This window comes from Dipodomys ordii, unplaced genomic scaffold, assembly GCF_000151885.1.
Source record: "Dipodomys ordii isolate 6190 unplaced genomic scaffold, Dord_2.0 Scaffold4, whole genome shotgun sequence".
Lineage (NCBI taxonomy): Eukaryota > Metazoa > Chordata > Mammalia > Rodentia > Heteromyidae > Dipodomys > Dipodomys ordii.
This window is the reverse complement of record NW_012267220.1, coordinates 19,473,895-19,488,387: the sequence shown is the minus strand read 5'-3', so window position 1 is coordinate 19,488,387 and position 14,493 is coordinate 19,473,895. Positions and strand designations below refer to the sequence as shown.

The following is a 14,493-nucleotide window of genomic DNA, read 5'->3' as shown; positions in this document are numbered from 1 at the left end:
CACCAATCTGCTGTGTTGAATCTGACCATCCAGTCTGTTCTATACTTCCTGAACATCTTGACTGGATACACAAGAGTAAATGATATACTAAGCATGCTTCATGAATCCATTCCAGAATAACTCCTAGAGACTGCCTAGAGAGATGAAGGACTCTCGGTGATTATGTCAGTGATGACAGTGGCCTGCCAGGTGCCAAACCTCCTTCTCCAATCCCTTCTCTCCAGCCTCTGCCCCACACAAGGCTCAGGTATCTCAGGGTTCTACAAGCCCACACTGTCCCCGTGCACTTGTGGAACCATAAGACACTCAGGACCATGAGATCTGTCTGCAAAGTCCTTGAATCCCCCTTGTGTTTGATCTCTCAGTGAGGTATTTCTTGACCATGCCATTTAAAACCTAAATCCCTTTGCTGCTTTTCTTCTCAGCACTCATCACCATCTATTTACTAAACATTTTGTTTGCTTAGCTTATTTTCTCACTTCCTTTGTGAGAACTCAAGATTCCCCAAAGACAGGAATTTGTCTCCTTCTTGGACTTCACCATCTCTAGAATTAGGAACAAATCCCAGCACCATCAAAGCACTCCTTGGCTGGTCCTCAGCTTACGAGACCTTTAATGAATAATGCCATAGTGCAATAGTGCTATCAAGCCTCGGTATACATAAGCACAGACTCTGGTATTTTTCTTTTCTTTTTTTTGGTCAGTTGTGGGGCCTGAACTCTAGGCCTGGGTGCTGTCCCTCAGCTCTTCAGCTCAAGGCTAGCACTCTACCACTTGAGCCACAGCACCACTTCTGGCTTTTTCTGCTTATGTGGTGCTGAGGAATCAAACCCAGGGCCTCATACATGCAAGGCAAGCACTCTACCACTGAGCCACCTTCCCAGCCCTCTGGTATTCTTATAAAGAGAAATTCTGAGACACACCTATGTCTTTATCACATACCAAATAGAAACTCTGAGCAGTACATTAAAAACACCTTTCAGCACAACTTATTGGACGATAACTTCTGGCTTTTCATGAATGCATGAAAATGTGAAAAATCGTTAATTTTTACTTATTATTACTCTCCCACTCATACAGAAAAGGCCAAAAGGTATAAAGGTGATTTAGTGATTTTTAAAATCCTTTTAAAACTAAATCTTTGGGAAATAATGAAGTTTGCATAAACCAATAAGATGTAAAATAGTTGAATCATTACAAGTTTCAGATACACTACTGCCTGGAGATGACTATTAACCCACAATAGACTGAACTAAAGCAAGAGCTTATCCTTTGGCAATGTGATTTTTGCAAGTCTAGAAGAAATTCAAACATCTTTTTTATGGGGCCTTTCTTTAGCTCAGGGCCTCTCCACACCTCTTATTCATCCCTTTGTGGCTTTGTGAATGTGGCAGGAGAGCACATGAGCCACCCTCCCCAGGGAGGAGGAAGGACTACAGGGAAGGAGGATGTATGTCTGCTTCTGAAATCCTACCTGGCTAGGGCAGCTCACAGACAGGACAACTGAACGACTGAACTGAGAACACAGGTATTTAGCAATCTAAAACAGGGTATTGCCTCTGAAAGAGAGAGCTGGAAGGATAAGTCTCTGAAGAAAGCAGGAATTAAACCATTACGGGACCCACCCCTCACTGACAGACATGCTCACTGACAGAGCAATCATTTAGGTAATAGAAAACCATTACATCGTGGTAAACTGACAAGAGAGCTTTAAGGCAAGGGCCTGAAAAGTGCCACCATCCCTAAATCATTCAGCAGAGACCAAGAATTGTTAAGCTGTTCACAATTGCTGGTCTTATAATGCTTCTTTAGACTTGATGATGTCAGAGCTAAGAAAGACTCCAGAGTCTGGTCTGTCTCCTCTGTCACCTCCCCATTCATAACCTCAGACAAATCTCACCTATAATATGGCAATAAGCTCCAAATTTCTGTGAGGATTATATGAATTCAGACATGAAAGGATTAAGACAGAGCTTGGAAGCTGGTATACATCTTATAGCATGAGCTGTTCTCATTGGTATTACAGTGATTAGGAGTTATTTCCCATTCTATCACATCTTAATTGAGTACATTAAGAAAACACACATTCCAAAAAAGCAAAAGTACTTTGGATTTGGCTTGTTATAATCTTTTATAATCTGCTTTCATAGAGATATCTACATTACACCAAGTAAAATGGAGGAGCACTATTAGATTTAATTATAGTTTTCATTTTAAAGCTTAAAAAATGGCTATTTCTCAGTCAAGAGGATTTCTCCTTAATAAAAAGGTGAAACACTGGTTTGGTGTCTTTAAAGTGCCTAATTTACAGTAAGCCAGGCTGTTTATACAGAACCATTTTTGTAGGAACAACGTTTATTTTACCCAGAGTATCTTGGAGCATTCATCCAGCCAAGGTCAACCTGAACATTTGGAATCTTGAGTTTGGCTGATGAGGAAACATTTGCCATTGAGTTGGTGAAAGAAGGGGACCCATTCATTCGCATTAGATCACTTGATGTGTTCTCCAAAGCATCAAGAGATGACAACACAGAGTGCTACCCAGTTGCAGCAGCCAGAATCCCCCAGCCAGCCACTGCACCAGGTCTGGGAAGATGGTGAAGAGCCCAGGCAGAGGATGTGCTGACAAGGAGTGTCCCACCGGTTCTGTCATTAAAACGCACAGAGCACAAACTAGCTCAGACTGCCACCCAGTATGATACGGAGCATCCATGGACTTTAGCAGTGCATTCAATGCCACCTCTTGCCATCATTTTGAACTTAATGATGGACTTCACAGACCATGGGACCATGTGTGTTCTGGTTGCGATCACCTGCAGGAGAATCTTAGGCTCCCCTAAAGGCATAATGCTGGTAGGTTTCACCTTTTCATTTTATATTTACTTTTAAAATTGCACTTGCTCACATACCAGTGTTGATGAAATCCCCTATTTGGGATGCTATTTTGGGATATTGGGATGTTATTTTGAAAAAGTGGCGATCTCAACTCTGGGTCTGTTATTCTACCCTGTTTTCTGAAAGGACTTATTGAAAATCCTACAGCGACTCAGGATTCTTCTGCTTACCTTTCAGTAGAGTAACTTTGTACAAGAACAGTGGATATCCATTTGCTTTCAACTTTTGAGTACACAAACACTTCATTGTACAGAAAATGGCAAAAGGCTCTGAGCCATCTAAAGGCACATTGTTTTCGCTCCTTGAGTTTTCTGTTCTACTTTTAACTCTGTGGCGATTACATTTCCTATTCCAAACACCTCCCAACTTATTGTGAACATCCAAACAAGCTAGTTTTTTAAACATAATACAGCATAACTAAGTTAGTCTCCTGTCTTTGCTCACGCTGCCATAACAAATACCACAGACTGAGCGCTTTATACAACAGAAATTTATTTTCTCATAACTCTGGCAGCTGAAAAGTCCAAGATCAAATTGCCAATTGATTTGGTTCCTAGGAAGAACATTCTTCCTGGGCTGAAGAGAGCCACTAGTTTGCTGTCTTATACACTGATGTCTCTCATCCTCTTCTTTATTGATTCAAGTCCTTATTGATTCAAGTCCCACCTTGATGACTTCACTTACTTTTGTCACTTTCTCATAGGCTTACCTCCAATTACAGTTGCATCAGAAGACAGAGCTTCCACATATGAATCTGAAGTGATACGTTCCGTTCATAGAAAAGAAGCCTTCTAACTGTTCACATATAAAACTCAACTTCAAATCCATCATGTTCCTGCTTACATAAAATTTTCTTCCATTCCTCATGTGTAGAAAAGCACTAGGTAAAACCGTTTTGAACCCAGATTGGAAAAGGCAAAGGCCAAATTATTGAGCTCATTGACACACAATGATAACTTTCTGTCTCATCATGAAGACTAAACAGATCTATTTTTCTTTTGTCAAATACAACATTATGTAGTATGTGGCAAAAAGGATCTAAACTGCCCCACAGTTTTATCAATTTCATGAAAGAATTTCCTGAAGCGTTGGGAAAGTGGCTTAGTGGTAGAGTGTTTGCCTATCATGCATGAAGCCCTGGGTTCGATTCCTCAGTACCACATAAACAGAAAAAGCTGGAAATGGTGCTGTAGCTCAAGTAGCAGAGTACTAGCCTTGAGCATAGAGAAGGTCAAGGACAGTGTGCAGGCCCTGCGTTCAAGCTCCAGGAGCAGCAAAAAAAAAAAAAAAAAGGATTCTCTGAAGCCAGGGTTCCAGTGGCCCGCATCTGGAATCCTAGCAACTCAGGAAGCTGAGATCTAAGGATCATGTTCAAAGCCAGCCAGGGCAGGGAAGTCCATGAGACTCTTATCTCGAATGGACTACTAAAAAAAAATGCCAGAAGTGGTGATGTGGTTCACATGCCAGAGCACTAGCCTTGAGCAAAAGCAGCTCAGGGACCTTGCCCAAGCCCCAGGCTCGGCACAAAAAAAAAAAAAATTGAATACTGAGCCAATTAATGTGCATGTTCATACCATACTAGAACCGTATCAGTAGTGGCTATCACTCAGAAAATTAGGAAAGCTCAGAGTTGTACCGGGAAGGATAGGATTACAAACGGCAATGGGGCTTTTGATCCCCAAAGCCTTCTGCTGGATAGATGTGAAGGCTGATGCCAGAGAGGGAATGTCTTGCTCAGACAATGCACTGTTACCAGAGTGGTACTAGAACACAGGCCAGGATACCACATGCCCAAAGGTCACAGGTGCTCCTAACATCCAAGTTGGAAGGAGTCTCGTCCCTTGGCAAACACAAGAAGTCCTATCAAGCAACAGCAGTCAAGACCGCAGCTTTGACGTCACGTAGGCCTTGACTCCCAACCACAGCTGCATCCAAAACAAGAACTGCTGCTTCTCGCCCCATGCCTTTTAGCTTCTCTTCTGCTTTTACTCCCAAATGATGAACACTTCAAGCTGATGAGTTTCTCTCTTTCCCCTCAGCCTCTGGAGATGGCAATATGCTACAAATCCTTCTTCTTCCACTCATACCTCTTCCTGGATCTGCTCTCCCAAACCTCATGACCCTAGCCATAAACCTCAACAAGAAACTTTTTTTCTTTTCTTCTTTTGGTGTCCATACTGGGGCTTGAGTTCAGGGCCTGGACACTGTCCCTTAGCTTTTTCACTCAAGGCTGGCACTCTACCACTTCAGCCACTTTTCCACTTCCAGCTTCTAGCTGGTAATTAGAAATAAAAGTCTGTGGGATTTCTCTGCCAAGGTTGGCTTTGAACCTCAATCCTCAGAACTCAAATCTCCCGAGCAGCTAGGAATACAGGCATGAGGCCCCAAGTTCCTGGCCTAAACAAACAACTCTTAGCACATTTCTGCACATCAAATTCTTTCACTAGCAGTTTCACGATAGCATTGAAAAAAACAAAATTCCCAAATTCCAGATTGTAGTGAGATAGATCCTCTGGGATTTACTTGGTTTTGATTCTGTAAAATATTCTCACATGTATAGACACATGTCTTTAGAGGCCGATCATTTAAGACCAGTCAAAAGTAGTCACTACTTTTATAAGAGAACATCTAATCTATCTGACATGCATTTGGTTTGCTCAGGATGTACCTGCAAAAACAAGGGGTGTTTCCTGCAGACCGCATTTGGTCAGGTGGCATGGCCAGCAAACTTATCATATTTGCTTTATTTGGTTGGTCATGGGACTTGAACTCAGGGCTTGTGCACTATCTCTGAGCTCATTTGCTCAATGCCAGTACTCTACCATCTTGAGCCACAGCTCCACTTCTGGTTTCCTGGTGGTTAATTGGAGATAAGGGTCTAATGGACTTTTCTGCCCTGGCTTTGAACAGTGATCCTAAGATCTCAGCCTCCTGAGTAGCTAGGATTATGAGTGTGAGCAAAGCGTGCCTGGCTAGTTTTTCGCCTTAAGTCTCTATAAAATAGGGCACACTTTCTCATTTCCTGCTCTGATCCATGGCATGAAAAAAACAATTCTGTATTATCTGCCAAACATAGTAGGACCCTTAATAGATACTCAAATTTCATCCAGCCTAACACAATTTTGAAACTACTTCTAAAATAGATGCCAATATAAATAAAAGTTCCTATTAGAAAAGTGTAACTTGTTAGCTACTCTCTATAAACTTATGTAAACTTACGTCATCCCTGTAAACTTACGTCTTTCAGTAAAATTCAAAGAAAAAAATTGATCTCCTGATGGGGACACATTATAAATCCTCCACAAGACACTGAAGCACTGCTGAACACTTAATCATTTTCAAAAATAAAAAAAGTCTGATGAAGATTGATATTTATGCTGGCACTAGTGGCTCACACCTGTAATCCTAGCTACTCTGGAGGCTGAAACCTGAGGATCGAAGTTCAAAGCCAGGCCAGGTAGGAAACACCATGAGACCCTTATCTCCAGTTAACCACCAGAAAACCAGAAGTGGCGCTGTGGCTCAGTGTGACAGAGTGCTAGCCTTGAGTGAAAACAAGCTCAGGGTCAGCACCCAGGCCCTGAGTTCAAGCCCCATGACTGATCAAAAATGAAAAAGGTTCTGAATTCTTTTTAAAAAATGGATATTTACAACAACTACCCAACTGCACAGTCATGCATGCATCTCTGAATAGTTTGTAAGTGGTTGATGCACATGGGATGCTGAACCACAAAAAGTGAACCACTTCAGTAACAGAAGGTGTCAAGTATTATAACCACACCATCTCACTCTGACAAGCCTAATTGTGCATTCAAACTGCTTAGAAACTGCCCGAAGTGGAGCCAACTTATTTTATTCTTACCTGAGCTGGACACCCGCCTGATCCTCTGGGGAGATAAGGCTCGATCAGAACTGAGGTTTCTGCTGTCATTCTTCCGCCTCAAAGAGGAAACGGTAGGCCCCACTTTGTTTTTTGTGCCTGTTGTTTTTCTCAAACTGCATGAGTCAGTCTTGGACAGATTTCTACCTGATGTGGTGGTGGTGGTTTGGGGAGCAGAACCCTACGAAAAAGAATAGTCACAGTTTCAGTCCACATCATACCTTCTACATACCATTTCCTTGTGGTGTTAGCTAAGTAAGAGACAATTCCTGTCTCAATGGCTATGTAAGGTTGGTGTTTGACATCACTTTTTTTTTTTTTTTTACTATGAAGCAACTAAAACCTCACTACTGTGTCTTCCACTCATCACCTGCTTTTGGACTCATCAGTGGAATTGTTCCCAAGGTCACAAGTGCCAACAAGCTGAACAAAATACACCAGTTTCACTGCATAGTGGGAAAGGGGGCAGAGCGCTGGTGTCTTTGGTTTTCCCTCACAGATCTCTCTCTGGATTTTCCTTTCACTGGGTTCTATTCTTGTGGGGTTTTTTTTTCCTGTGCCAGTATTATGGGTTGAACTTGATCTTGTGCTCTTTCTTGGCTTTTTTACTCAAGGCTGGCATTCTACCACGGGAGCCACAATTACACTTCCATCCTTTTGCTAGTTAACTGGGGATACGAGTGTCTCCGACTTGTCTGTCCAGACTGGCTTTCAACCTAGATCCTCAGATCTCAGCCTCCTGAGTGGCTAGAATTACAAGCATGAGCCACCGGTACCCAGCTTCTTCTATATCTTTACTTGTCTTCACTGGGGCCTAAACTTGGTCCTGTTCTCTTCATTGCCATAAACTCTCCCTAATTGATCTCATCTCTACTTCATCCACCACTTACACAAATGGTGCCCATGTCTATGGCACCACTCTCTCCTGAGATAGCCTTGTATTTAACTTTTGTCTGCAGTTCCCTAGCAGGACAATTCAAGTGCTTCTACTTAAGGAGGACAATAATCCAGTTACTACTTTGTGCTTATTAACAGAACCCTTACACTGTCCAAGATCTAAACCATTTCAAATCTAAACATAGCAACTCATAATAATCTTATGAAACTGGCTTTTTATGATAGCCCAGTTTACACAAGAACAACATGAAAATTAAACTTAGGGGGCTGGGAAGGTGGCTCAGTGGTAGAGCGCTTGCCTTGCATGCCTGAGGCCCTGGGTTTGATTCCTCAGCACCACAAAAGCAGAAAAAGCCAGAAGTGGCGCTGTGGCTCAAGTGGTAGAGCACTAGCCTTGAGTTAAAGAGCTGAGGGACAGCGCCCAGGCCCTGTGTTCAAGCCCCCTGACCAACAGAAAAACAAAAACAAAAACACAAAAAGAAATAAAAGAAAAGGAAAATTAAACTAAGTTTTACTCATCCCATCTCAACATAAAAGGCACTAAGGGCTACTTCCTTTCTTACTTGTCAGACCCCTCATCCATCTGCCGTAGCTCAGCAGGATTAACTGAAATCCTACCCTCAGGAGTTTTCTGTACTTACCAGCTTCCAGTTCATCTTCCACTGCCCTGTAGTCCCAAATCAGAATGTCTTCTCGTATTTCTTCATCTTTATACACAGCAACCCTCCACCCACTTACATTGCCGTCCCGTAAGTGAATGCGGCATTTCCCTCACCCTTCCTCCCTAAAACTCCCATCCTCTTCCCTGTTCTTCAAACACAGCCAGCATTCCTACCTTGGTATTCAACTCACACTCCTGCCTTGCCTGCTGATACTCCTCACTGCCCTGGGCAGGACATTGGGGTAGGGCGCATGACTCTCTTCACATCCTAAATCCATTGCCACGTACAAGTGGCTCTAGGAGGTTCCCAATAAATGATCCTACTCAGAACAGGGGTTCTGAGCTGTGCTCACTCTGTGCTGTAATTCATAATTCCCCTTCACATGAAAAATAACCTGAGCGCCCCCCCCCCAGAACATCACTTTGCCAGTGAATGAGCAAACTATGATTTGGAATTACTCCCAGTTCGTGATCATAACCTCAGTGTTGTATATCCCCCACCAAGACCTTTTGGTTGAATCAATCACAAGAATTTGTTTCTAGTAAGGAAACATAATGACCTATTTGTTGGTGGCTGTTGAATTCATACATTAGGTGAACTCCCACTACAATGGGATTTCAGAAATCCCAAGAGAACGTTAAGTCATGTTTTGGCACTGGAGAACACAGAAGTGGCCCAAAATAGTGATGGACAGTACACAAGCTCACAAGTTACCTTCTATCTCTACCTTAAAGCTGATATGTAAATCCCCTAGAGAAACTTTCTCTTAAGCAGTAATACAAAGGGCTTGCATGTTAACACATGCCTGTAATCCCAGCTATGTGGGGGGCAGAGTGGGAGGGCTGTAGTTAGAGAGGCTAGGCTAGGCAAAACAGTTATACAGACCTTATCTCAAAAAAAAGCTAGGCCTAGTCATTTGCACTGTAATGTCAGCTAAGCAGAAGGCAGAGATTAAAAGACTGAGCTCTGAGGCTAGGGGAGGAAAAAATGCGAGGCCTTATCTAAAGAATGAATATTTAAAAGTCTGGGGATGTGGCTCAAGTGATAGACAAATACCTGAGTTCACATCCCAAGACTGTCAAACAATCAAATGAAAATAAAAATAAATTTTACACAGACTTTTCACCAACTCATGAAAGTAAATTGTGCAGCAAATCAATGATGATGTCTTTTGGAGCCCAAATTCCAGAAGATTTGGAAATCCTGATGTGTGCAGCAAACACATTTGAGTAGGGAACTGCATATAAATGTCAGTCTTTCTACCTAACAGCCTTAAAATGTGGGTCACAATTGTCCCACAGTGACTGGGAAGAATAAATGGTGGCAGATGTAAATCAGGCACTGCTCAGAGGTTAAATAGCATCCTGCATGCAAGGCACCTGAGCAAACACTGAATAAAATCCATTCCTTCCCTTTCTACCTGCTTTATCCACACTTCCTTTATCTAACAAACCATCAGAACACATGCCTCTGCCACGGGTAACTAACTACACTTAACCCTCTACATCAAATTCTTCTGTTTCAGATAAACCCTGACCACCAAATGGCCAGGTTGTTATAGACAGCCTTGAGTAAATTAAGGTAGCCCAAGACGAGAACACAGGGAACATGACCATCTCTCCATCCCCATCAGAGACACAGGAAAGTAGAGTCCCTGCAGTCTTTGAGGAAATCACGCAGTAAACATCACCCATTGAGCTCAATACACTATGGCTAGGAAAGCCTCACTTGACTCCTTTCCCAGCTTCCCGCCAAGAGAAAGTTGAAATGTGTAAATCCCAGAGCACTAGGCTTATCACATGGTCACAGAAAAAGATGTGGTCTTTATACCAGATGATAAATAGTGCTAAGAGACAGTCCTTCAGGATTACATAGTCTCTCATTATGGATTCTAACTGGAAATTTCACAAGGTGCAGTGTGCTGATTCTCCAAGATACGCTGAGATCCATCTCCACTGATGATTCTACTTCTATTACCTTCCTTCAGTACTGCATCATGTACCAGCCTAACAAGAGTTTCATTCTATACATTGCAAATATAAGGCTAAGACTGAATGCACAAGAATCCTAGTTTCAAAATTTTACAACCAATTTATATTCAGAACCAATGTTCTTTAAACTTAGTTGAGTTTTGGGCTTTTTTTAATTTTTTTATTTTTGGCAGTGAGGCCATTGGTGCTCATACATTTCCTATAAATCAAGGAATCACTTTCATTTCTATGTGTACCTATAAAACACTAAACTAGAACTATTAATTAGAAATAAGAGGCTATTGTAATTTGTACGCTATAACTGATAGAAAATGAGTTTCCTCGGTTTAACGACAAAAAACAACTTGAAAAATCTCAAAAAGTCATGAAGCAAACCGTTCCATTCGTTTAGAAATTTCCTGAGGTATGCCATTCTTCCCAATAGAGTTGGTGTTAAAACCAAAACACTGGTCCAGCTCAAAGGTACCTTAGGGTTCTTGTATCTCCTAAAGGAATGGGACAGAGTCCTTCTGTGTGCCCCCCATGCTCACTGGAAAACCTTGAGCACTGGGTGCTTCATTCTTCTTAGACAAGAGCTTAGGGACAAGCTGTCCGTGTCACATCTACCTTCCTCCCCTCTACCCAGCTCCATTCCTGGCCCAGAGAAAGGACAAGCACCCAAGGACAGCCTGTGTGAGTCTGAAAATACACATGTCTCCCATTGCCAAAAATAGGCTGAAAACATGTACACAACTCCAACAACAGCCAGAAAAAATGTCCTTAAAATTCACCAAAGTAGTTTCTTCATGTTCTTGACAAATTTAAAGAAAAATAATCTTTAAACTGCTGATGAATTTGTCTACACTTTAAATGAAACTAACTTCCTTGCATATTGGACAGGTGCTCTGAGAATCATACTGCTTTTTCACTGTGCATGAAAAAAAGGACATTATTCTATGTACAAAATACCAATATGTTAGGGCTATAGGAAATTTTAACATCCAATTAAGTCTGGAAAAAGTACTCTCCAAAAGTTCTGGTGAAAGGCAGAATCCAGACACTGCTCCTAGGACAAGAGTATTTCCAAGAGCTACTTCTTCAATAAGAGACCAGAATGTTGCTAGGTTTACCAGCACTCCCTAGCCACTTCTTCAAAATGGATCAATACATTTTAAAGTTTAAAGCCTTTTTAAAATTTTTTTCAGGAAAAAAAAAAAACAACCCAGGAGCTGCTACTTAAGCTCAACCAATTATACTAAAATGTCACCTTATAAAAGGTCAATCCTCAACACCAAATGCTAGAATTGATTTTTTTTCAATATGTAGGTTATATTATGACTTAGAATGTTAATTCCAATACGTACTGACTGAACACAAGACAAAGACTCCAAAATACAGTTTGCACACTCAGTTCAGTGATAACGGATATTTGTCAATATTGACAAATATGTTATTCTGTCACTCCCAGAAGCATACACAAGCACTCACCAAAAACAGAGACCCATATTCAATACTCGGGTTCATGGCTTCCTTCTGCGGCTCCTGTTTTTCCATAGGTGTGTCGTTGTCTTTTTCACCCTTCTTTTCAGGGCTAATCCGATCAACATTGGTAACATAGGTTGTTTCCAGACATTCTGCACTTTTCATTTTAACGGGGAGAATGCCTTTGATCTTCTGAAAAAAGGCAGCCACAGAGCCGGGCTCACAGGCTGAATGACAAGAACCTGCTTTGTCAACATCTTCCTGATTCGTGGCAGATGTTGTTCTTGGAAGCCGGTGTGGGGCACTTTTAGCATGCGTTGTAACATGCACAGCCTGGCCAGTGATGAGTTTATTAAACTGCTGTTTATGTGTCTTGTTAATTAGGATTTCTGCTTTTTTGTCTGCTGTAAGGAGAGGCCTTGGTATTTTGCTCAAAACTGTCAACTGTTTGGAGGAGGGTAAGGAGGCACTGGGTGACTGAGGTTTCGCCGTGACCTTCGATAGAGCAGGACTTTTGGACGGCAGTGCTGGTCTGGACATAACTTTGGCTTTGACATTCTTGAAGTTTGGCGTAGGGTAACTTATGATTTCAGTTTTTCGTACTTTGCTGCCATTAAGGGTGTTGCTCTTGGTTGCCAGTTTACCGAGGTTTGGCTTCGCAGTGTTCAAAGGCGTTCCCTTCAAGTGGGGCAGGTTTTTTGGCTCTTGGTTACTCTTCACTTCATTGCAGTCCTCTGTCACCTCAACAGGAGAAAAAGTAAAGCTTGTGTTTGAGGGCTGCGAGACTGGTGTTGACACACACAGTTTGGTTTTTGTGCAAGCATCATTTCCATCCCAGGTCATTTCGAGTGAGGAAATCTCCTTTTGTCCTGGGGAGCTACCTAGTGCCAGTTCCACAGTACTCTTGGGAGTTCCCAAATTCTTTACATTGGGTGTCATCTGTGGATCTTCAGTCATGATGGCTTTATGCTCTGAGTCCAGCCCTTGGGCTTTACCTTTATCGAAAGTTGGCACTGGTAAAGGACACTCCTCGTCAATAAGACAATTGGACACTGTTTCTCTTAGATTCTGGCCCCTTTCCGTTTGACCATATGAGCCTTGTGAATGTGTCTCACTATTTGCTTCATCTTTAGATAAACAAAAGAACTCTTGTAATACAGACCCATTGGGGATGGCCATGCCATCAGAAACTGTTGTTAGGGCTTGTATCTCTTTTTCTGCAATGAGTCTTTGCTGTGAGCCATCTGTGTACGCACTGGAGACCTTTCCTGAAGAATACTGACCCTGATTTTCAACATCTGGAACATCCGTTTGCATCACAACATCAGAACATGCGGTGTACGTTGCGTTTGGGGCCTCTGATGATGTGACTTGCGGATTTTCAAAGCTCTCTCCATTATAGTTAATTTCTTGTGCATTTGTTGTCACAGAATGGGATGATGGCCATGTAGAGCAGGATAAAGATGTACTTCCACTTCTCACGTTGGTTGGTTGTAGACTCCCAAGGGAAAGGAAAGGCTGGCTCTTTTCAATGACATGATGATTTGTACAGGGGCAATGAGCATTATCCACTGTAATGCCAAACGTTTGATTTAGCTCCAAGGTGACAGAATAGTCAGTATGGTTCAAATCATCATTGGGCATCCATATAAAAGGCAAAGAAGCATCAACACTCTGGTTCTGAACTGCTTCTTGGGAACCATTACTGTGCGGGTATTCATGCTTCTCTGTAGTTACAAGTGCAGAAGATTGGCATATGGGATGTGTACATGCTTCTAATCCCTGCTCATTAATAAAGTCACTTGAAGGCTTTTGGTGATTGAGTACTTCATCATGCTGATGATTTAAAGAAGTACTGTCATCATTGTCCACAGCGGAGTCCATTTCATAATCAGCCACCATGTCATCTAAATGGGCAGAACTCCAGTTCACGTGAGTGGTTGAACAGCTTTGTAGACAAGGTGATTTTTGGTTGCATGCATATGTATTTCCATTTTTATCACCAATAAGTAAAAAGGGGAATTCATCTTCTGTCTTCTCATCTGAATTCTCATCATTCATCCTGAATACTAATTTAAATGTATGCCATTTTATTTCTTCCTCTCAGATCAGAGAGAATGAAAAAATTGGTCCCCTAATTTTCAGCACAGTTAAAGTTTTTAGTTTAAAATTCTTCGAAGTTGAAATGATTTGTTCCCTGGAAGAAATAAAATAAGAAGTTACTCATTTATTTACACTTTATTTACTTCACAGAACCTGTCTTAAATGACTAATTAGGATATCATTAGTGACTCTACCATTCCCTTTTCAAAGATACTTTATTATAGAGTGCATAACAATAAAAGACGAGAGTAGCTGTGACCAATCTACAACCAATCCACTTCCTCACTACTCCCAGAGACTCTAGTCAGAAAAGGAAGCTAAGTCTGACAATAGTTTTTCCTTGGTGTTGGTTGAAACCACTCTTTATAATTTCTCTAGACAGTCCTAACTTAGGTCCACTGCCCCAACATAATTTGAAATCAATGTCCTTTTCATTCTGAAAAGGGTCCCTACTGTGTACAAGGAAAGTGGTTACCAGACAGACCTTGCAGACTCAGCCAACAAGCTACAAAGCAAGGAAATTTAAGAAACTAGTATTTCCCTTTCCTTGTTTTCATTCCTGTCTTAAGTATGTGCCATTTCCAAAGTGAAGGGAGGGAGGGCA

The 14,493-nt window shown here is 41.7% G+C and overlaps 1 protein-coding gene across 3 annotated transcripts in view; it reads right to left on the bottom strand.

Moving 5' to 3' along the window:
* Positions 1-13,983, bottom strand: part of Mtus1 (microtubule associated tumor suppressor 1) — a 110,079-nt gene extending 96,096 nt beyond the window's left edge. For all 3 annotated transcript variants that reach the window (XR_001175412.1, XM_013025546.1, XM_013025560.1), the window contains exons 1-2: positions 11,793-13,983; positions 6,758-6,956 (exon numbers count right to left, since the gene is read on the bottom strand). Coding sequence is in view for 2 of the 3 variants with exons in the window: in XM_013025546.1 (XP_012881000.1) it covers positions 6,758-6,956; positions 11,793-13,847 (2,254 nt within the window). In the remaining variant the exon portion in view is untranslated. The remainder of the gene's footprint in view (positions 1-6,757; positions 6,957-11,792) is intronic.
* Positions 13,984-14,493: the final 510 nt, after the last annotated feature.